This window comes from Littorina saxatilis, linkage group LG11, assembly GCF_037325665.1.
Source record: "Littorina saxatilis isolate snail1 linkage group LG11, US_GU_Lsax_2.0, whole genome shotgun sequence".
NCBI lineage: Eukaryota > Metazoa > Mollusca > Gastropoda > Littorinimorpha > Littorinidae > Littorina > Littorina saxatilis.
Genome location: NC_090255.1, coordinates 2,188,862 through 2,212,808, shown reverse-complemented (window position 1 = coordinate 2,212,808; position 23,947 = coordinate 2,188,862). Strand labels below are relative to the sequence as shown.

Sequence of the window (23,947 nt, the reverse complement as noted above, 5' to 3'; positions counted from 1 at the left end):
TTGTCAAACTGTGTTTGTGATGGTTATCGTGTGTGTGTGTGTGTGTGTTTGTGTGTGTGTGTGTGTGTGTGTGTGTGTGTGTGTGTGTGTGTGTGTGTGTGTGTGTGTGTGATAACACGTATGTGTGTGTGTGTGTATTTGTGTGATAACACGTGTGTGTGTGTGTGTGTGTGTGTGTGTGTGTGTGTGTGTGTGTGTGTGTGTGTGTCTGTGTGTGAGTGTGTTTGTGTGTGTGTGTTTGTGTTCCTCGATGCGTGACAATATCTGCCAATAAGTTGAACAAAAACAGGGTTCAAGTCCGGGAACAAAAGCAGGAGGGGGACAGAAGACATGCTATGAACTCCGTTTTTTACTGCGAAATTTTGGCCTGGGAGAAGTCACCCCATCCTAAGTTTCTCTTCACCTACCCGTGAAGTATGCTTGAGGGCTTGACTAGACAACCCGATTGTGCCCATTACACGGCATAAAGAGAGCACCGTTCAACCCGGCCGATTCCGCGGCTGACGTCACGCGTCCAAGGGAAGTAATTTTCGAGCGGGCTGCATTGACTCGGCCAAGAATGCAAACTTTCTTCGATTAAAGACATTGTAGCATGTCTAAAGTCTTCGGACTTGTGTTATCAAGCTGTCAAAATCACCAAGTAACTTTTAAGTATAGTTTCAGTTACATGATAACTCATTCTAAGGAACAGATTTTGAGAGCCACAACCCGACAGCTGCCCTTTAAAATGGGTGTAAAATTAGAGGTTCTGAACAGATAATCTAAGAAAACAGGGCAGTAAAAGGGGTTTCCACTGTATTATTAATGTTTGCAAAGAATGACTGCATAGACAGATGAATGGTCTGTGCGGTTTGTCAAACGTTTAGAGCAATGAATTTGACTGATTTTCAATAATTGACAATTGTTTGTTACGCTTTCTTCATGGACACATACATTCCTCTGAACTTGGCGATTGCTAACAAAAACAACAACATGATCCAGAAAGTCATGTTACTTTCACTAGGAATTGTCCCCTAAACTGTCTGCCCTCGTGGCTTGACGGAGCTTAACATTACCTCCAATTGCATTCTCTCAAGTTGCCCTTCTTTGATTTCATCAAAAGAAACAATTGGACTACACAATTAAGCACTAAGGGTTCAACAAAATAACAAGAAACAAACTTAGACGAGGAAAAAAACTAACGCTTAACGATACCAGGCAACATTTCAAATATACATTCTAATTCACCCCAAAGACACACATACATCTATGTGTATACACACACAAGTCATACCCTCCCCTCCCACAACACCCCCCCCCCCCTCACACAGACTGTCACACACACTTACTATCCACTGAAGAAACATTCCAGGTGTCCTTCAGTGTTGCGTTTAAAGGTCAAGGCCCCATCTCCCGCAAGCTTCGTGGAGAACTGCAGGGCCGGCTTCACCTCAGCGACTGCAACCAATGACAGTGGTTTGAGCTGGCGTTTTCAACAAAATAACACAGTCTTTTTTCAACAGTGTAAACCTCATCTAAAGTGGCAACAAACAACGTGAAAATTTAAAGCTAATAACAAACAAAAGATTTTGCAATTTTACAACTGGTTACTCAAAATGGACGTGGATAAAAAATATAACTCTTACTGGAGTCTGACTTCTGAACCACCAGTCTGGTTCTTCCTCCCAAAGTAATCTTCCCTTCAACCACGTTGGACATGGCGCAGGAGTAGTATCTGTTGGACTGTTCGTCTGTCCGCAGCACGTAAGTGAAGTGCAGGGTTCCTGAAATTCATATTTAAAATACATATTTACAATAAGAAACAAGAAGGGCAAAGCCCACACGACTCACATGCTGAACAGACCTTGATCTTTCTTTTAGAATAATTTTACAATAAAACTGAGAAAAACAATATTTTACACATTTTTCCTACCAAAATACATGTGACCTTGACCCAAGGTCATCCAAGGTCATGCAACACAAAGCTGTTAATTCAAGACATAGGAAGTACAATGGTGCTTATTGGCTCTTTCTACCATGAGATATGGTCACTTTTAGTGGTTCACTACCTTATTTTGGTCACATTTCATAAGGGTCAAAGTGACCTTGACCTTGATCATATGTGACCAAATGTGTCTCATGATGAAAGCATAACATGTGCCCCACATAATTTTTAAGTTTGAAACAGTTATCTTCCATAGTTCAGGGTCAAGGTCACTTCAAAATATGTATACAATCCAACTTTGAAGAGCTCCTGTGACCTTGACCTTGAAGCAAGGTAAACCAAACTGGTATCAAAAGATGGGGCTTACTTTGCCCTATATATCATATATAGGTGAGGTATTCAATCTCAGAAAATGGGAAAAATGTGAAAAATAGCTGTTTTTTAGACAACATTTATGGCCCCTGCGACCTTGACCTTGAAGCAAGGTCAAGATGCTATGTATGTTTTTTGGGGCCTTGTCATCATACACCATCTTGCCAAATTTGGTACTGATAGACTGAATAGTGTCCAAGAAATATCCAACGTGAAAGTTTTCCGGACGGCCGGCCGGCCGGCGGACGGACGGACGGACGGACGACTCGGGTGAGTACATAGACTCACTTTTGCTTCGCATGTGAGTAAAAAAACTGAACAATTTTTGTTAGTACATGTATCAAACAAATGTGTGAGCATTGACAGGAATGAAAATGCTGTGCAAAGCATCAAGCTCCCCCCTCGCCCACCAGAGACATTCTGTGCAGGAATGGTGCGTATGCAACTCTCCTGTGTTCACTTTCACGGTCTCGGTCAAGTGAATAACTATCGTTCTGATATCATTTTAAAGTGAAGCTAAAGAAACCTGGTATCGGCACTGCTGTGCATCTCCTATGATCTCAATGGTATCAAGGCACGGGTCATAGAGATCAATTTAGATCTAGATCTATTTCCGGTTGTGTATTCACACGCCAACGTTAAAGAGTTCGTGTTGTTTTTGTTTTAATTTTTGTCTTTGTCGTTGATCATTGTATACACAAATTACCCAAACGTCATCTTGTGAGGGACCAAAAAATATTGAAACTCTCGGATGATTTTTTTGTGTGGTATCAACCTCGACCTACGATCTCGGTTGATACCACAAAAAAATCATCCTCGAGTTTCAATATTTTTCGGTCCCTCACTCGATGACGTTGTGTAATCTCTATATACTAGCTCTTGCCATGTCTGTTTGAGTGATTGTTCGTAGAAAACTGAAAGCTATTCTTACAGTCAACACAAGCAAATAGATGTCACAGTAACATTTGGAAGAGAATTACATTTACGTGGGTTCAAAAGTCTGACAGAGTGGCAGACTGATCAAAAGTAATGGTCGTACACGACCCACGCCATCCGAAAAGGGATAAACACAGTAAAATGCATTCTTTAATTCCATATGAATTTTTTCTTTTTGTGTACTTTACGTCATGATGTGTTTGATTACGTAATATAGTATTCGTTTTGTTCTTTATCACGTTGTCGAAGCTGGAGCTCCAAAGCACTGCGGCGGACATTTTAGTGAAGTTGAAATCCACACTGTAGAATAGTGTTGTCTGATGCAACTAACATATTCCAGTCATGCTCTAGGCATACAAACACTTCGAAGACGGTTTCAATGAAGAGCCGCTTTATTTCGTACTTCTCACATGGTCGTGATACAAGGGAGAGCAACCCTCCGGTTCAAGGGCAGTAACTTTATTGATACACTACAACCCCTTTTTTTCTTCATTATTTTTTTTTCTTTTCAAATAACTGCAAACATAATTAACTGCAACAAATACGCATAATCATTTTGACTCCTAACTCTTGACTAGAGATAAAACAATCATTTTAAGTGAAAGAGAAACAATCTGTTTCTTTCAAACAGTAATCTCCATTTAACTTCAAAAACTTACATTTATCAAACCATGGACATGTAACCAATATTTGGCACAAAACTGCTTCCATTTTATCTTCATTCACTCAACAACATAATCTTGGAATTTGTCTGGCGCTTTTCGCACTCTCCCAGACCTTCTCAGTATTTCAGTGTTTTCTGCTTTGTTTGTGTGTTCATGAATGATGTCCTCTGTGTGAGAGTTTGTGTTTGTACCAGTTTGAATGCCTGTATCTGTATCTGTCGTCTCTCCTGGTTGTTCGCGAGTAACAAACTTCTTTGTGTGTGCTACATTTCTTTTGTACTTTTTCGCTCCATCTGGTGACTGAACTACAACCTGAGAACCTGTTTTCTCTACGACTTTGTACGGTTCTGGATCATAGGTCGGAGTCAATTTGTCATGTTTCTTCTGTTGAAGGAGTACAGCGTCCCCTACATTCACATCAGACTCTTTTGCACACCGTTTCATGTCTGCATATATTCCTTCCCCTTTTCCTTTCGGAATTTGTCACGGTCGCGAATGTTTTCTTCAAGCTCTTTCGGCACCGGTTCTAATTCAGGTAACTTGGTTCGAATTTTTCGCTTGAACATGAGTTCAGCTGGTGTTGCACCAGTCGTTTGATGTGGTGTACTGCGGTACGCGATCAAGAACTTGTTTAGTTCGCGTTTTAAGTCTTTTTTCTGAGCATGAGCAGTTTTGAGGAGTGTACGGTTTTGTCTGTCAACCTCTCCATTGGCTTGCGGCCACAGCGGTATAGTTTGAATGAGTTCTATGTTGTTTACGTCTAGAAACTCTTTGAACTCGGACGCAGCAAACTGAGGTCCGTTGTCCGCACGCAGCGATTTGGGTAAACCATACCTCGCAAAAATGTCTTCCAATACTTCGATCACTTTGGTTGTCACTGTCGACCTGAGTATCGCGATCTCAAAGTAACGACTATAGTAGTCAACGACTACAAGTATGAATCTTCCATTCGGTAATGGTCCTAACAGATCCACAGCAATGGCTTCCCAAGGTGCCTCCGGAAAATCTGTACGCACCATCACCTGAAAATAGCACTTTACACGCTCAGATTGCACCAGATTGCACATCGCTAGATGACCTTTTATCTTTCGGACGATAACTGATTCGCAGGATGACACTATTACACTAGCTAGAAAAATGCGGACATCACGTTGTCTGTGCTATGGCTGGACATAATTTCCCCGTCTGGGGCCCTTAGGGACACGTCTGTAGAGTTAAAAGAAGGCCGGCTGACAGCGCTCTACCACGTGTCTTTATGAAATATCGACGTGATATACTAGCTTACATACACCAAGCCGACCCCCCTCGCAGGCATTTCGGGGCTGGTGTAGAGTGATGTATGCTTATTACGGGGAATATGATCGTGATCTTCATTGGGAAAAATGTTAAAGGCACACTCCTTCTCGTGAAAACTGTTTGGATCTCTTGCTCAGAACAGGCCAGGCTTTTACATGGGAGCAGGTAATCTAGTCACGTGCTCACATACCAACACTCAGCACCCTGACTGCTTGCTGTGCTGAAACGATTGTTATTATTATGAATTTATTTCTTAAAAAGTCACCAGTGGTTATACGAAATCAATTAAAAAAAACCGGCACGGTTGGCCTGGTGGTAAGGCGTTTGAACCCCGGCCGGGTCATACCTAAGACTTTAAAATTGGCAATCTAGTGGCTGCTCCGCCTGGCGTCTGGCATTATGGGCAAGGGCGGATCTGGGGGGGGGGGGTGCAATGGGTGCAATTGCACCCCCCCCCCCCCCAGCGGGACAACAAAAAAAAAACAAAAAAAAGAAGAAAAATGTATCACCTGAAAATAGCACTTTACACGCTCAGATTGCACCAGATTGCACAATTTTGCTTCCTTTTTAAAAACAAATTCCGGGGGAGCATGCCCCCGGACCCCCCTAGCATGCTCGGCGCTTCGCGCCATCGGTTCGGCGCTTCGCGCCTTCGCTGATAAGATACAAAAAAAAAAAAAAAAAAGAACTTTGCACCCCCCCCCCCCCCCTTTCAAAACCCAGATCCGCCCCGTCTTTCGACATTTGAACGGCTACGGCTCGCGTAGGAAATCACGCGTTTTTCACCGTTCTGCGTTTGTACTAGCACTGCACCCAGCCCCACGGGACTAGCATCAGCGATGATACGTGTCTCGGTCGCGTTCATGTCAAAATACCCTAGAGTTCCGGCTTTTGTGATCTCTTCTTTCAAGAGATTGAACGCTCTCTCCTGTTCATCATTCCATTCAAATGGAGTGTTCTTTCTTGTCAGTTTACGCAGCGGTTCCGATTTCGTAGCCAGGTCACTAATGAAACGTGCGTTGAAGTTCACTAAGCCCAGGAAACTACGAACTTCTGTTGCGCAAGTCAGTCTTTCAGCCTTCCGAACGGCTTCAACCTTTGCTTCAGTTGGTCCTACCCCCTTTTCGGATAAGAGATACCCCATGAACTTGAGTTCATTCATCCGGTATTCGCATTTCTTTGCGTTCAGCGTCAACCCTTTTTCTTTCAGTCTCTTGAGTACGCTTTCAAGTCGCGCGTCATGTTCCTCGACTGTATCTGCGAAGATAATGATGTCATCTGTCATGTTGCGAGCACCAATGCAACCTTGCAACGCTTGCTGTATCGTGTACTGATAGATCTCCGGCGCAGACGTCACTCCAAACATTAGTCGTTTATACCGAAACAACCCAATGTGAGTGGTGAATGTTGTGATTGGTCGAGATTCTTCGTCAAGTTCGAGTTGGTGAAAGCCCAAATTTAGATCTAGTTTTGAGAACACTTTCGCACCGTTCATTTCCGCCAGTACTTCTTCAATCGTCGGCATCGGGAATCGTTCACGTTCGATCGCCTCGTTCGATTGACGCATGTCTACACAGAGACGAATATCTCCGTTCGGCTTCGGCACAACCACGATCGGACTAGCAAATGTAGTCGGTCCTTCGGCGCGTTCGATGATATCGAGTTCTTCGAGCTCTTTGATTTTCGCTTCGACTTTTGATCTGAGACTGAACGGCAGTCTTCTAGCTGACTGAACTACGGGTTTTGCGTTTTCTTTCATGTGCAAATGAATCTGTGTGTCCTTCAACTTTCCCAGCCCAGAAAACAATGGTTTGAATTCTGCTTTTGTTTCAGGTTTCTCACTCACAGATCCAACAAGTGAAATCCCAATTTTGAGTACCCCCAGACTCTCTGCAGTTTCTTTCCCCAGAAGTGAAACTCCCTTTCCGTCTATAACGACAAACTGTGCCTTGCATGCCTTTTCAGAGAAATGTTGCAATGAAATGTCAGCCTCAAATGCGCCTAGAATCTTCAATGGTGTGTCACTACCATAAGCGTACAGCTGTTTTCCTGTAGTGTTTGCATGCAATCTGCATTTGATGTGCTTCTGTTTCATGTTTTCCCATGTGCTTTTGTCTACTCAGGGGTCGACACTAACTTATTTGGCCTGGGGCCACACTGGCCCTAGAGATGGAAATTGCTGGGGCGGAAAAAAAAATCTGGGGCCCACTCTCAGTATTCACGTGCGGCAATGCATTGTCTGTTTTTCTTCATCGTACTGAAGCCAGGGAAATTCTTTCAACCATTTGACATTGAAATTACGACAGCGCTTCGCGCTTTTGGCTGCATCGGTCTCCTTTTTTCGTTTCTCTCCACCCTGTTCTTCATCTTCATTGCCATGTCTTTTTACATCAGGGATGTGTCGCCACATTTTGCGTTTGGCATTTGAAGGCGATACTTATCTCTCACGCTAAAGAGCGCAATCTGGGAGTTATTTCCCTTACGACATTGTCCTTCGACGATTTGAATGTGTTTTTTTCTTGACTGCGGCATTGATCGTAACGCAAATTTCAGTGACGACTTTGACTGGCGATTTTTAGTGATTGGCTCTGCTGGCATTAGAATTTTCGGTTTGTCATTGTTGGAATTTATCCTGGGGCGGAGTGGGCCCCAAGCTTCGGCAATGTTTGGGGCGGAACACAAAACTCTGGGGCGTTCCGCCCCCGCTAGTGTCGAACCCTGCTACTATATTGCTGCTTGCTCCAGAATCCACTACAAATGATGCCTGAACACCCCCTACAACAACATCAATGACAGCAAGTGACTTTTTCCCGTCTACTGTGAATGCACAAACATCATCATCATCAACATGCACAACATTGCAAGCACCATCATTCTCACTGACAGTGTTCACTCTCCCACTCTTACATACCAAAGCAAAATGGTTCAATTTCTTGCACTTTGCACAGCGTTTCCCTTTGGCAGGGCATGTCATGTCTTTGGCACAATGTCCTGATTTGCCACAGCGGTAACACAGTTTATTGTCAGTACTAGATCTGACTTCACGGGGTTTCTTGTCTTTCTGGTCACCTTTATAGCACCTCCATGATGAGTAGATTCACAATGAGTTTGCCAACGTCTGTTGTTTCCTCTTTCTCTCCTGGACACAGCACCAACCAGTTCTTGACCAGGTTCAGAATCAGTGTCTGTCATCATCTTCAACTGCCTCGCTGCTGCTTCATGCGCACGCGCAATATCCAAAAGTTGGTTTACGGTCAAAGTTCCTTTCTCCAGATACTTTGACTTGAGCCTTTTGTCTCGACACTTGTCGATCACTTGATCCCTGATGTTTTCATCTACCTTGTCGGCAAAATTACAGTTTGTAGCTTGTTGTCTCAACCTTGTCACAAACTGAGCCGTTGTTTCTTCTGGCATCTGTGCAATTTGCCGAAAAACATGCCTTTCATAAATGAAGTTCTGTTGTGGTTTGAAGTACGCATCAAGTGCTGCCACAGCTTCATCATAGCTGTCACCTCTTTCTGGTAGAGTGTCAAAAGTGTCCTGAACTTCGAAGCCTGCACAGACCACAATGGAGTAACAGCGCTTTTTTCTGACCTTCCGGAGTCTCACCCCTTGCCACCAGAAAAAGTTCAAAACCTCTCTTCCACCTCGTCCATCTTGTAGAGACACTAGATGGATCGCCTTTTGGATCAAATGGTCCTGCACTTCCTATGCCACTAGCACAGCTCATTACTCTCTGCTGAGGAACAGCGTCAGCGTTATCATTTCCATTTCCTGCCATCTTTTTTTCTCTCGCGCACGTGGTGTGACGTCACGCAGTCTGGAAAATTCTTTCTGATTCACACGAAAGTTCTTGACAGAAAAATGCCGCTTCTCACCTTGTTCACACTCCTTTTCCTCGTGACCAATTGTAGAATAGTGTTGTCTGATGCAACTAACATATTCCAGTCATGCTCTAGGCATACAAACACTTCGAAGACGGTTTCAATGAAGAGCCGCTCTATTTCGTACTTCTCACATGGTCGTGATACAAGGGAGAGCAACCCTCCGGTTCAAGGGCAGTAACTTTATTGATACACTATGTCCACACACCTTGCTAGAAAAAAAAGAAACAAAGCAATGAGGATCTGTTCAGCAACATACGTTGACGGCTGAAGTTCCGCCGAAAAAGCATCCGAAAAAATAACGTGCTGCCCGCCATGTTTTTTCGCCACACGCGTGCTGCGCAAAGGTTTACGACAAGGGGGGAGCTGTCGTAACTTTACGGTGAACGTAGCGGCGCAAGTTTCGCTACGCTCGCGTCATGCCCACCACGTTTTCATCTTACGGTCGGGTGTCCGTAGGCTCTGCGCATTTGCGTAAAGCCGCTACGTAGCCGACAAGACCTCGGCCACTGCTCTCATTTCGTCACTTCTTACGAAATTCAAAATGGCGATAGTGACATGTTCATCACTAAACTGGGTTAATAGAAACTACGCGTCGTATGACATGCCAAAAGGTGTGTAAACAAATACTGGATCGACTTCAGAATGTCCTTGTGAAGAAAAGTAGTCGTAGGAATTGTTCTCGTATTTTTTTCAACCGAGCATAGTGATCGTATTTTAGGCAATTTTGCGCACAAAATACGTAGAAATGGTATGGGTTCTTCTTCTTCTTCTTCTGCGTTCGTGTACGACCGTTTTTACCCCGCCATTTGGGCAGCCATACGCCGCTTTCGGAGGAAGCAAGCTGGGTATTTTCGTGTTTCTGTAACCCACCGAACTCTGACATGGATTACAGGATCTTTTCCGTGCGCGCTTTGTCTTGTGCTTGCGTGTACACACGAAGGGGGATAAGCCACTAAGCAGGTCTGCACATAAGTTGACCTGGGAGATCGGAAAAATCTCCACACTTAACCCACCAGGCGGCCGCGGCCGGGATTCGAACTCACGACCTTCCGATTAAGAAGCCGACGTCTTACCACCACACCACAGCGCCCGTCTGTATGGGTTCTGCTAAAGCATGCTGAACACAAAGACACACACCTTTGTTGTCAATGAAGACCCGGTCATCTTCCTCCACTTCAATCAGATCATCTTCGCCCTCTACCGTGTACCACTTGAAGGTGGTGGGACCGTAGTACTTTGGCAGGGTGTCCGAACACCTAATGGAGACGTAGTTTCCCTCAGTCGCCGTTTTGGTTCTGTCTTGATCCTTATCCCAAGGTTCAATACCTAGACACAATACAGAAAATATTATTTATCTTCAATGCATTAAATATATATATGCAATGCAAACTTATAACGAACTGCAAATCTTACGTGTGGAAAGTACAGAACACCACCCACACAAAAACACACATGAGAAAGATTTTAATAAAAACAAAAAACAACAACAACAAGCAAACATTGTCTGTGTTGCAAGACCCACGTCATCCGAATAAACATAAACGTTATAACGCCTCTTTGAAGTGTATGGGTCGAACATGACTTACACCCAATACTGGATTACAGTAAACACCGTAAAGTTGCGTCACAAATTCCACATGGATCACAGACAACCCACACAATCTGGACTGTGTAGTTCACATTAATAAAAAAAAACGCTCGCGCTGGACCCGAGTACTCTTCAGATTGGCTCGCTCCCCCAGTATGAAAGTTTTTGTCTTGTGCACGTTTAAGACCAAGCGATTGATCTGTGTGAATTACAGGCATTCCCTTTGCTATATAAATACATTGCATGCGAGCCGAGGATGTGCGTGGTGACTGGCCTTTCTCGTTTATTTGTAATTTGATCACAGTGAAAATGCACACACACACACACATTCACACACACACACACACACACACACACACACACACACACACACACACACACACACACACACACACACACTCTCTCTCTCTCCCTCACTCCCTCTCTCTCTTCCTCTCTATCTCTCTCTTACACACACACACACACACACACACACACACACACGAGTACAGACTCATGCACGCGCACACACACACACACACACACACACACACACACACACACACACACACACACACAGTAACACTAACACATGTGCACAAAATGAACACACACACACACACCGCGCGAGAGAAAAAGACGTCAAAGACTTTTGACCGTGGCATAATCTTTTTATGACGCTATATTCACGCCGTGGATCGTGTAACTCTGCATTTGCGCCACCGCAACTTTTTATCGCTTCACGCCGACGAAGAGGCAAGCTGCAAGGTAGGTCTCTCACAGAAAATGAAAATTTGTAGGACTTTCAGGCATCATCTAGATTCTTCATTAGTACATTTTAAAGAAGTATATACTCAAGGTCTAAGGCACGTGCTTTTTTAGTCGAAATGTCAGGTTTCGGCAGTTCAGAAGTCCGATTTCTGCTGGAATTGTAGTAAAAATTGCACGATTTGTCTCTTCCTTCGTAACTTCAACGAAACAGCACTAGTTGATGCATTCCCGTGATGATATCCTGTGAGCTAAACAAGTCCTTTGTATTCTTGATGAATGATGTTGCACAATTTTGTCTTTGGGTGACGCACGCGGCAAAAGAAAACACAAACAATTAGACTTCATGTTATACGCCACCGATGCTTGGTGTAATTCGCCACCGCAATTTCACGTCTTGGATGTTATTCGCCACCGCAACTTGTCTAATGAATTGCATAATATGTTGAAGAGTTCAGTGATTCTGTCACTTCCAATTGAAAATATTGATTTGGAGTTGTTCAGTTCAGTGTATAGTTCAGCTTTTGTAGAACACGTTTCTGAGACGCACCTGGCGGCGTTTCACTCCCACATTCTTCGTCATTCTTCTTTCCCGAAAAACGTCACGTCTGTCAGAGGCGTTCTTTTCTCTTCCAGGGTCAAACTGATGAGTTTTTGTGTTGTCGCTGGTAATAGGAATGACTGAATTTTAGAATTATTTCACACACATAAACACCAACGAAGCTTAAGAATTTTAGAATTATGTGGTATTTGGCCCCACAATTTGGTTCCAATCCTGTGTGACATAAACATTGATTAAGATTGTGGAGTGTACTGCAACAAGCATATGCCTTTAAAAAAATAAAATGGAGGAGACAAAGAAATCAGACATCAGAAATGAAAATGATCATGGTCAGGGGATGTAGAAACATGTCCACTACAAACAAAATTGAAATGTTTTGGCAGTGGGTTGTAAAAACAGAATAAATAAATTAAATAAATAAATTGAGAAAAAAAATGCATACAGGGGTTAGTTTCACTGATATAAAATCAGTTGTGTTTGTGTGCGGGGGAGGGGGGGCTGATCTGAGCAGCTTGCCAGTAACTAATAATAATGATAATAATTAAATTTAATACGCGCGATTTCTCATTACGAGCTCAAAGTGCGGCGCTTTGTTTCAACACGTACGCTCACATGGTGACAATCGTACAACACACACTCACCATGTGGTACGAAGGATTAAAGCTGCAATTAGGAAATCAGAATTTGGAAAGATAATTTTTTTTAAATTTTTGCAGATGGGCACAATTAATTTACATTTTTGAAATGGTGGAGGAAAACAAACTGGTAGGACCCGGAAGAAAACCACTGACGACAAGCTTTTAATGCATAGCGTAAACCCAAATTCACTTTATGAACTGTCCCGGCAAGGGATTGAACCCGAGGCCAAGGAAATCAAGCGGATCAAGGAAATCAAGCGGATCATAGGGGCAGTACGCTATCCATCCTGCCATTCGTCACCTTACACTAAGTAATGTTCAAACCATGCGGAACGCTTTTGTACATTCTTGTATGTGTAGTCAATCTTCCGAATGTAAATGAATGCATAAGAAAACATGAGGACAAACTTTTCATCAGCGTGCCTTCCTAGAAGTGAAATCTCATTGGTGAAAACGTTGGTCTTCATGTTCTGATGTGTCTTTATTTTGCTGCGTAATCTGTTCAGATCATCACTAGCAGTCATCGATGCATTTCCCACTTGTAAATATAGTATTTTTTTTCACTCTTACGGTAAGCACTGTTATATTTCCTATTGATGTCATCATACCCTAAACCTCTTGAACCCCTGAGTTTAAAACTTGCAGCACTAAAGTTAAAATGCTCCTATCAATTGCTGTCAGTTTTGTGACAAAAATAAAGGTTTAAATGCCTCCACGATGTTGTTGCGTTTGAAAATAACAATTTGCGTAGTGCGGTGGCGAATAACAAAAAATGCGGTGACGAGTTACATCTAACATTGAATTGATGCGGTGGCGAATTACAGAGAGTTGTTGACACTCTGTTTTTATCTGCTTCTTGCAAAGTATATATGGAACTATATACAGAGAAACTACACGTGGAGATTCATAAAACATTAAAGTTATCTGTGAACATGTCCAAGAATAACCAGTAATCTCCGTTTTGTTGCATTTGACGCAGAAACTGAAAATATGCCCAAAACATGGGGAAACGAGAAGAAAAACAGATCGTCACGATCACCAGGGCCATCAAAGCATCAAAAAATATATACAGAAATATAGCTAAGGATATAAGTATGTGAAATGCAACACCTGAGAACATGCTGAGTGCCTAGCATTCTAACAATTTAATTTATCATTCGAGAGACCTACCTCGCAGCTTGCCTCTTCGTCGGCGTGAAGCGATAAAAAGTTGCGGTGGCGCAAATGCAGAGTTACACGATCCACGGCGTGATATTTCTCGTCAATGTGTGACGCGTTCGGCTGTTCTATGAGACTGCCTGGCTGGCTGTGGCTCCGCGAATTCCCCCCGCCGCCAAGTCGTTTTTTTGTGGTTTATTTCGCATTTAACATTATGAAGTTTTAATACGATCAATCGGACCTATTATCAAGTTAGTGTATCAACTTTTGAACAAACTGCGCCCAGTAGTTTCCCAACAATAAGCTGTTAAGTCGAGACACACACACACACACAGACAATTAAAGTCTGCTGGACCCTTGTACTAGCGTACTCGGGGATAAAAAAAATGGTTTATCCCAGCGAAGCTGGAGGTATCCCACGAACGCATTTTCATACTGATAATACATGATAAAGAAGGATTCTTTGTGCCCGACTATGGGCTACAGTTGACGATGGAAGTTCACCAAAAATTGGGACCATACTAACAAAAATACGGTGGGTGCAATAGGCGCCCCCATTTTTTGAGCAAACGTCACCCAAGGCCTCTTTAAGACGGGTAGAAATTCTGTAGTTTCCAAGACTTGGGGCCAGTTTCATAAGATAGCAGTCGACCGACTGTACAGTAATCCGAATGGCCAAGTCGAGGGCTAAATTTAGCAACATTACCACTTCCGTTTGCTCATTCGCACGTGGAAATGGCCGATTTCGAAGAAAAAACAAGTCTCGGCCCGCTCAAAATAACAATGACCGAGACTTTCAGTAATTCCTTCGCGTGACGTCGAACCCTCTTACGCCATAATGTGACGTCTTCAAGACATAACCCTGACTTGTCTCCTGGATTACTGCGTCATGATAGATACATTTCGAAGAACAATCACAAGGTTTGGCTCACAATCCAAACAAGTGTGAGCATTCTGCCATTGACTGTGCGGATAATTACATTTATTTTCGGTTTACCGCAGTAAGCCGAACACAGTGTTGGGGGGAGAGCATCGCCGTGTTTGGCCAACTTCCGGTGAGACGACCCGCAGTCGGCCGACTGAAATTTTGTTCGTGAAACCCGATAACGTCGGATTACTGTGGTTCTCTCGGACAACTGCAGTTGGTCGACTGTGTTTCTGGCTTATGAAACTGGTCCCAGGTGTGTGTGGTTGTTCAAGACTATGGATAAAGCTCGCGTAAGAAGATTACGTCACGGTCAAAAGTCTTTGACGACAATTAATGCATCATGACGTCATGCCTCCCTGTAGTCTTTTTCTCTCGCGCGGTGTGTGTGTGTGTGTGTGTGTGTGTGTGTGTGTGTGTGTGTGTGTGTGTGTGTTCATTTTATGCACATGTGTTAGTGTTAGTGTTAATGTGTGTGTGTGTGTGTGTGTGTTAGTGTGTGTGTGTGTGTGTGTGCGCGTGCATGAGTCTGTACTCGTGTGTGTGTATGTGTGTGTGTGTGTGTGTGTGTGTGTGTGTGTGTGTGTGTGTATGTGTGTGTGTGTAAGAAAGACTGAGAGAGAGGGAGAAAGAGTGTGTGTGTGTGAATGTGTGTGTGCATGAGTTTGTGTGTATGTTTGTGTGTGTATGACTGTGTATATGTGTTTGTTTGCAAAGGTGTGTGTGTCCGTCTGTCTATGTGCGTATTTGTTTGTTTGTTTGCTTAACGCCCAGCCGACCACGAAGGGCCATAATTATCAGGGCGGTGCTGCTTTGAGATATAACGTGCGCCACACACAAGGCAGAAGTCGCAGCACAGGCTTCATGTCTCACCCAGTCACATTATTCTGACACCGGACCAACCAGTCCTAGCATGCACTAACCCCATAATGCCAGACGCCAGGCGGAGCAGCCACTAGATTGCCAATTTTGAAGTCTTAGGTATGACCCGGCCTGGGTTCTAACCCACGACCTCCCGATCACGGGGCGGACGCCTTACCACTAGTGACTAGGCCAACCGTGTATGTGCGTATGAGTGTGTGTTTTGTGTGTATGAGATTTGTGTGAGTCAATGTGTGTGTGTGTGTGTGTCTGTGGGTGTGTGCGTGCGTACATGCGTGCGTACATGTGTGTGTTTGTGTGGGTGTGTGTCTGTTTGTATAAGAGAGAAAGAGAGAGAGAAAGAAAGAGAGTGGGTGGGTGGGTGTGTGTTTGTGCGTGTGCGTAAGTGTATGTGTGTGTGTATGTGTGTTTGTTTGTAAAGGTGTGTATGTCCGTCTGTCTATATGTGCGTATGGGGGTGTGTTTTGTGTGTATGAAGTGTGTGTGAGTGAGTGCGTGTGAGTTTGTGTGTACGTGTGTAACTTGGGGTGTGTGTGTGTTCGGTGTGTGTGTGTGTTTGAGAGAGAGAGAGGGAGGAGAGGTCTGTCTTTCGCTGGGGTATGCAGTGCCTTGGCGTTGCACATCTACTTAATTTCTATGTTAACAATCATAATCAGTATCTGGTCAGAAGGAAAGTCTTATGATGTTACAGGAGTACATGAAGTCTCAAGCAGAACGCTCAAAGTTTCAGAAATACATAATCTCTGGGTGGTCCACGACCCATAAAGCATCTGCATGGTGAAAGATAAATGTCCCTGCTTGTTGAATTCATAAAATCATCTGACCAGCAAGCATTCAAAGGGACACTTACGTGCTCGGCGCACTTCTGTCTTGTGTGAGATGGCCACGGCGGACATTCCGTTAGTGAAGGTGTTCTTGGCCCGACAGTTGTAGAAGCCTTCTTCACGCGTGGTCAGACCATTTATGGTCAGGCTGCCATTTGACGGGTCGTAGGTGATGGCTTGGTTTGTAGATTCAATTGGAGCGCCATTCCAGTACCACACGTATCTGTACACAAAAGAGGCAAAGCAACTCATATAATGTAAACGTAACAGTCTTTGGATTTCGGATAGGAATATTATTTGACCTAGATTGTAGTCATCATCTCATGAGATCACAGCTTTAAGTCACAGAGAGTCTCGTCAAACTTGCACTGACGTAAATGGTATGTACTCGGCTAGCGGAAGTGTCGTTTTTGCATACATTATTTTATGTAAAACTGCAGGGGGTGTTACCTTCTGTGCTGCTGGCATGTGTACATTCTAGAGTTGTCCAATATCGATGCATTCGAAAAGGGAAAAGGGTTCATAATTTTACCGTAAGTTTTTACACTCTAGTGTACAATACTGCAAAACAAGAACAATAAAGTCACTGGAAATCACAGGCTAGCATACAACCAAATGGTTGTAACAATGCAACAGTCGAAGGTCTAGAACCAGAGATCCAATTAAACAAATTGTTGTTACAAAATGTCTTCCGAATTAAGATAACAGTCATCACACCTTCAGCATAAAAATGAAAGTACAAATGCAGTATAGTTTACAAATGAAGCACAATTAAGTTGCATCATGGAAATCTAACCCATTCCTCGAAACAAACACGAGGGCGAAGAGGAGAAGGATTAAGTGCTGTTCACATCACAGACTTGCAACCAACTTTTGCCCAACTTTAGTCGTTTAAAAATCGCTCCCTAGTCGTTAAGGCCAAAAGTGTGCCATGTGAACGGCCCTAGCGATTTAGAAACGATTTAGGCCAGACTCGGCAGCGACTCCAAAACTCGGTTGAGCACTGCTCGACTTGGCCGTGACTCGGGAAAGATTTTGCCCAGACTTTTCTTAGCGCGCTTACTGATTAGTTAGCTCTAACCAAACTGCTCTTACCGCATTGGGAGGAAGCTCCGATAGCTGTACTGGCCTTCAAGTCTGGCGAGAATCGTCGCTTAAAACTAGTTTGAACTTGGAAGTTGAATTGGTACAAAGTCTGCCATGTGAACACCACTTAAGGAAGACAGAAATGGAAAAGAACCGGCTGCATCGTGAGCAAATCATGTACGTGTATTTATCGAAATGTTGACATACGTACAGAGGTGCAGGTTGTCCAGAAGCTCTGCACGGCAGCGTGACGTCCACATTTCCGTCATAGAACAACTCTTTAGCTGATTGAGGCTCCAGGATCTTGGGGGGCTCTCGGACTGTGCGCAATAATACAACAGGACACAATATTAATGGAAATGTGTATTGATCATCAGAGCGCAATTCTATCATCTGTACGGTGCATGCTTTTACCAGTTTCCATATAATTCTTTCAGTAAAGTTTGCAAACCAACAAGTTGCATGAGAAGCAGCAAAAACATAGAAGTTTAAGAAAAGCAGAATACTGTATAATTATTACCTAGCAAATGAAGTTTTGAATAGAAAGTGTATACAATGCATATTTTTTTAATTGTGTGACACAGATGCTCTTGAAGACACTTCCTATCCCCCCCCACACTCACACACACACACACAAACACACACACACCGCATACACACACACTCACTCTCTCAGCCGCATCGTCCACTGATCTAAGTTTTTACACGAAACAGGTAACTCATATGTCTTACATAGTAACGGAGGTCGTGTTCATAAATTAGACTGCATCATATTAAACTAAATCTATCGTTGTATGTGCTGTAAGAAACAAGATCAAGTGCAAAACTGACTGTCATCCTGAGCCCGAACAAAGAGGAAGACAGAGAGGAGCAGTATTGATGCCAGGCGTGTCCCTCCCGCCATGTCTTCTCTCCCTGTGTGTCGTGCAGGCAATGGATCAGTCTTGTAGAGGCAGCGCCAACTACAACACTAGATGCTGCTGTGTAGAGATGCAGGCAATGGATCAGTCTTGTAGGGCAGCGCCAACTACAACCCTAGAGGCTGCTGTGTAGAGATGCAGGCAATGGATCAGTCTTGTAGCGACAGCGCCAACTACAACACTAGAGGCTGCTGTGTAGAGATGCAGGCAATGGATCAGTCTTGTAGAGGCAGCGCCAACTACAACCCTAGAGGCTGCTGTGTAGAGATGCAGGAAATGGATCAGTCTTGTAGCGGCAGCGCCAACTACAACCCTAGAGGCTGCTGTGTAGAGATGCAGGCAATGGATCAGTCTTGCAGCGCCAACTACAACCCTAGAGGCTGCTGTGTAGAGATGCAGGCAATGGATCAGTCTTGTAGCGGCAGCGCCAACTACAACCCTAGAGGCTGCTGTGTAGAGATGCAGGCAATGGATCAGTCTTGTAGCGCCAACTACAACCCCAGAAACTGCTGTGTAGAGATGCAGGCAATGGATCAGTCTTGTAGCGGCAGCGCCAGTTACAACCCTAGAGGCTGCTGTGTAGAGATGCAGGGTGCGCCCTCGGTCAAGCCTCACAATTGTAGCTCCTTCCTACTTCTCTTTGCTGCATAAACGCGCCTGCCGAGATCTGCAGAGACACAATCAAAGCAAAATGGTCAGTGGGGCAACCTTCGCAAAGAGAGTCACTCACAACAGTATGTACCGATTGATTTCCCTTGACATATTCAAGTTTAGGTCAGTACATCAGTGACCTTAGAATGATGAAAATTCCTCTGTTCAGGAAAGAAGTAACAAGTAAACAGACAGGCGTTGGCAAAGGTGCCAAATATGCATCTACATTAATCTGTTAAACGTAGTTTGTTTTCCACTTTATACATTAATATGTTAAAAGATCGAAGTCTTGGTGAATGTTTTGGGTTTTTTATAATCAAAACGTCCATAAACGTACCTTTCTTGTATTTTTTAAATTTTATTATCTATTCATTTTGCTGCATGTCATTTCTTTGTGACGGTCCCCTGACGAATCACATTTTCCGTTTTGATTCACAGTATATGAAAGCAAATTTAGTTTCGCAGGATTTCCTGCCTGTACGATCATCGTTAAACTACTTCCGGTCGAACAAACATTCGGATTTCTGACTTCTACATCCGGTCTATTTGTATCTGCTTGCTGATGACATGTAGCAGGAAAAAAAGTGAAAGCATTTGAATATAGTACCACGCATTGTGTAGTGCACTATCATAGGCAAAGCGATCTTTGTTTTACGTGTACGTGTGTATAATCTTTGCCAATTAAGGACACACATTTATCACTGGTCTGTGTGTACACAAATATTTCCTCACACGACCGTATTTGTCATTCACACAGATGTATGTTTTTTACATAGTGGCTTTTGACGAGCAAGTTCTTCTGTGTCTCACCACGATGATGGTGACTGATTAAACTTTCACAACGAAGAAGATAGGTAACATGTACATAAACTTACAATTAGAACCAATAATGATTTTCAGGGCCGGATCTGGGGGGGGGGGGGGGTTCCTGGGGTTCCGGACCCCCCCCCCCCCCCCCGGCCATCCAATCCATCCAATGTACCTCTCAGAGAAAAAAATGTGGACTTTGGACCCCTGCCTTCAGTTGCAACCCCCCCCCCCCCCCCCCCCTCAAACGAACTTGGTCCGGCCCTGATTTTTCAGAAGGTACCTTCTCGAGCGCATCACAATAGATCAATCCAGGTTTTTACTTGGGGGGGGGGGGGGGGGGGGGGGGCGGGGGGGGGCATCTTTCCCTTTTTAGGAAGCAGACCAAGACTGAACAGCCTGTCTGCTTCTTATGAAGAGAAAACAAATTTCTTTTCATTATGGTTTGCTTATTGATACAAGTGTCAGTGACCACATTAATTCAGCATAATATTTCCCTTCGGTACAGGAAACAGTCTGGCTGTAATATGCACTGAGGTGTAAGGAAGCTTTTGTCCATGTAAAAAGCCAGGACAAATATGCAATAAATAACGAGACGGTTTGCATGGGAAGAGCATTATCTTCACAAAAAAGCCTGAAAACGGTAAAAAAAAATGAAAAAAAAATATTTTAAATAAAACATAAATGTAAAAAAATAAAAAATTAAAATAAAATTACAAAAACGGACCTAGTTGATCTGCACAATATCAGCAAGAACAACAGCAGCAACAGCCACGACAACATTCAAACAAAAACATCTTCCCACAGGAAAGAACTCAATGGCTAAGAGTACAACTGCGTATCAGACACCAACGGTATATTTTGGTAAAATATTCATACCGAGGATTGTCGTTTGAAAAGAACACAACTGTTTAAAGAAATCATATTGCTTAGCATAAAGGAAACACTCACCAGTACAGAACAGGAGAAAACGAGCAGAGACCGTCCACCCTCAGTAACTAACATTCTATACCACAATGCACCACAATGTGAACAGGGATTTATCGTCTGCATCAACTGATCGGCCAAACAATGGTGGATACTGTTAGCATCAATATCAACACAGTGACGAGAGCTTGAAATATTTCCGCGACTCAAAACACGATAACGATTTCTCAAAAAGTCACACAAGCCGAGAGCACAAGAGGTGGATAAAAAAAGTAATTTATAAATTTTTTAATGATTAATGAGATGAGGATGATTATAATGATGATGCTGGCGATTCTTTCACATGAGATACAACCAGCCCTCCACTTGGTCACATACCAACAATGAACACCATGACTCCTTTCCGCGTTGCGTTGTAATTGCTTGATGAACTTATTTCTTTAAACAACATTTTTTTTTTAAATGGTAGCATTTACAAAGTTATTCCATCAAAACTGTCCTACTGTGCACAAAGATCATCTCTAAGCTGTTCATTTGTTGGTATGTGAGCCAGTGGAAGGATAGTCGTATCCCATGTACCGTAAACTACCTTCTATACGCCCACCCCCCTATGCACCAATTTTGCCCACAAGTTGGGGGTGGGCGTTTACCAGGTACTGCACCATGTGCGTGATCAGTTTCTCGTTAGAAATAGAAATATTTGGTTGCTTGGTAGAAAATTGACGATGGGACTTGTTTCTGTGGACAAATTATCCACTCTCTATGTCTCTTTCAGTTTGACACACACGAGTTCGTGTGTATGCAAGTGCCTCGCCAGAACGAAACCTAAAAGCATATCATGAAAGAAATCTAAAACAAATGCTGTGACATAACTCAGGTGAAAACTGGAAAAGATAACTAAAGTTCTGCTTCGTAGAACCAGCGTTAGTCAACGCCAAATAAACATGACAAACAAGCACACGCGGCAGTCAGTTCATTGCACTGATTCAAGCCATCAAATTATTTTTAACTTCAGAAGAGCTTGGAAAATCTCAATTCTCTTTTATTACTTAGCTGCAATGCGGTGAGAGTATTGATCAACGGTATGCCTTTATAACGGCATCTTGTCATTATAAACACGGGTGAATTCTCTGTACCGCATGAGGAAGTTTACAAAAACTGAAAACAAAGGTTCAAGAAATAATTTTCGTGACATCATCAATCCAGAAGTGGGGGTGGGCGTTTACTAAGTAGTAAACCCTGTGCACAGCTTTCGGCCCAGAGAAGGGGTTGGGCGTTTACTCGATACAGGGCGTATACAAGGTAGTTTACGGTAACAGCCTGGCCAGATCCGAGACGTTTTCACGAGAAGGAATGTGCCTTTAAGTCCTACACTATCAGCAATGGCCAAATGATGATGATGATGATGATGATGATGACGATGACGATGACGATGATGATGATGACGATGACGACGACGACGACGACGATGATGATGATGATGATGATGATGACGATGATGATGACGATGATGATGATGATGATGATGATGCATACACATTTGCATATCCTTAAGGCCACGCAGAATACGGTATGCTGTGGTTTCAAGGGCCTTCTGGCGTATCCTGGGTATAGTCTGTGGGGGAAATGGCCAATCAGAATCTTTGCGAATCTCACGGCATCTTACAAAGCGCATTTCGGCACTTTGGCAACACCCTTCCCAAATATCTATCCTCGGTACTGCAAAGCTCTGAAAAGCTCTTCAAACCTACACAAATACGGAAAGAATTCCTTTAAATACCAAGCCCCTTCTGTTTAAAATTCTCTGCCCGCTGACATCCGCAGTTGCTCTTCTTGGATATCCCATGCTACGCCGTGTTGCCCTATGGCTGCCCTGGAATACCTAGCCTGGACGCCTTGTGCCTAAGGTGGAATATATATGCAATAGGTGGATGATGATGATGATGATGATGATGATGATGATGATGATGATGATGATGATGATGATGATGATGATGATGATGATGATGATGATGATGATGATGATGATGATGATGATAACAGTACATTCTCACAAATCAACTTACCATATGGTGAGCAGCAGAATTACTGATCACAGTATCACGGGAGAATATGTCGGCAACGAACAGACTCTGGCGCCGCAACACAAGTAGGTTTAGCGGATGACAGGACTGAAAGTAACACAACATATAATCATACCGTATCAAATCAACTTCCGAGTCAAAATGACTCAAATAAGGACGCAGCAAACATCCAGGCTGAAAATAGATCAAACAATGTGACTAACTGTTATCTCAGGGAAACATTTATTTATTGTCGGGAAGAAAATGTGGGAAAATTTACATTGAAGGTTTCAGATACAGGGCAACCTACCTACTAACAACTCTAGACTGGGGTATGATTGGGAACAAAATGGATTTTTAGTTTTTTAGATTTTTTTTTCCGAGCGTGTTTGTGGCATTTTTGCATGAACATTTGACACTAACATCAACCAGGGAAGACACATTATTCCAAAAAGTATTCATTCATTTATTAATTTATTTATTTTAATATTTATTTACATTTATTTTGTTCATTTTGTTTAATTTTATCTTATATAATGTTATTCCAGTTATGTCCAACAGTCGACACGAACAATGGAAAGCAAACTACAGTTCAGAAGTAGAGTTTGTTCCCGACTTCCTGGTTTACCATGAAATACATACTGACATTATGTAACAGAAACATATAGTACAATATTGACACGCATTATAATGATTATGATAAAGGATATCCGGGCGGAAAATATCTTCATTGAAATCCAACGATAAAAACAAACGAACATAATACATATAGCTAAACAATTTAACCAACTACTGCATATCAATCGTACATGTCTTTGAACAGCCCAATGCCAAAAGCAACGATTTCTTGAACATATTCATTGTTGTCCACTACTAAAAAAAACCGTCAGCAACAATTTTGAGCCAAAAATGGCATGCTTTTTCTCGCGGAAGATTTGTTTTAATAAGATTTAAAGTACTGGCTGTGGACGAATGTTATTATAGAGCAGGCCGAGGGCAAAACAGAGAATACGATCGTTGCTGAATCGGCTCGCGGGACTCCTTTGGTTCTCGAGACACGAAACAAAACAAAACAAATTTCTCGCGGTT

The 23,947-nt window shown here is 43.1% G+C and overlaps 1 protein-coding gene across 2 annotated transcripts in view; it reads right to left on the bottom strand.

Annotated features, from left to right (window-relative positions):
* The window catches only part of LOC138979397 (neuroglian-like), a 71,801-nt gene extending 48,800 nt beyond the window's left edge, over positions 1 to 23,001 (bottom strand). Inside the window, exons 1-7 of one of the 2 annotated variants that reach the window (XM_070352110.1) lie at positions 22,862 to 23,001; positions 18,322 to 19,077; positions 17,702 to 17,810; positions 16,431 to 16,627; positions 10,218 to 10,406; positions 1,626 to 1,763; positions 1,329 to 1,437 (exon numbers count right to left, since the gene is read on the bottom strand). In XM_070352110.1, the coding sequence (XP_070208211.1) occupies positions 1,329 to 1,437; positions 1,626 to 1,763; positions 10,218 to 10,406; positions 16,431 to 16,627; positions 17,702 to 17,810; positions 18,322 to 18,394 (815 nt within the window). In that variant the 5' untranslated portion in view covers positions 18,395 to 19,077; positions 22,862 to 23,001. Of the gene's footprint in view, positions 1 to 1,328; positions 1,438 to 1,625; positions 1,764 to 10,217; positions 10,407 to 16,430; positions 16,628 to 17,701; positions 17,811 to 18,321; positions 19,078 to 20,819; positions 20,931 to 22,861 lie in introns of those variants that run through there. The other variant, XM_070352111.1, reaches the window with a different exon arrangement.
* Between the last annotated feature and the right edge of the window lie 946 nt (positions 23,002 to 23,947).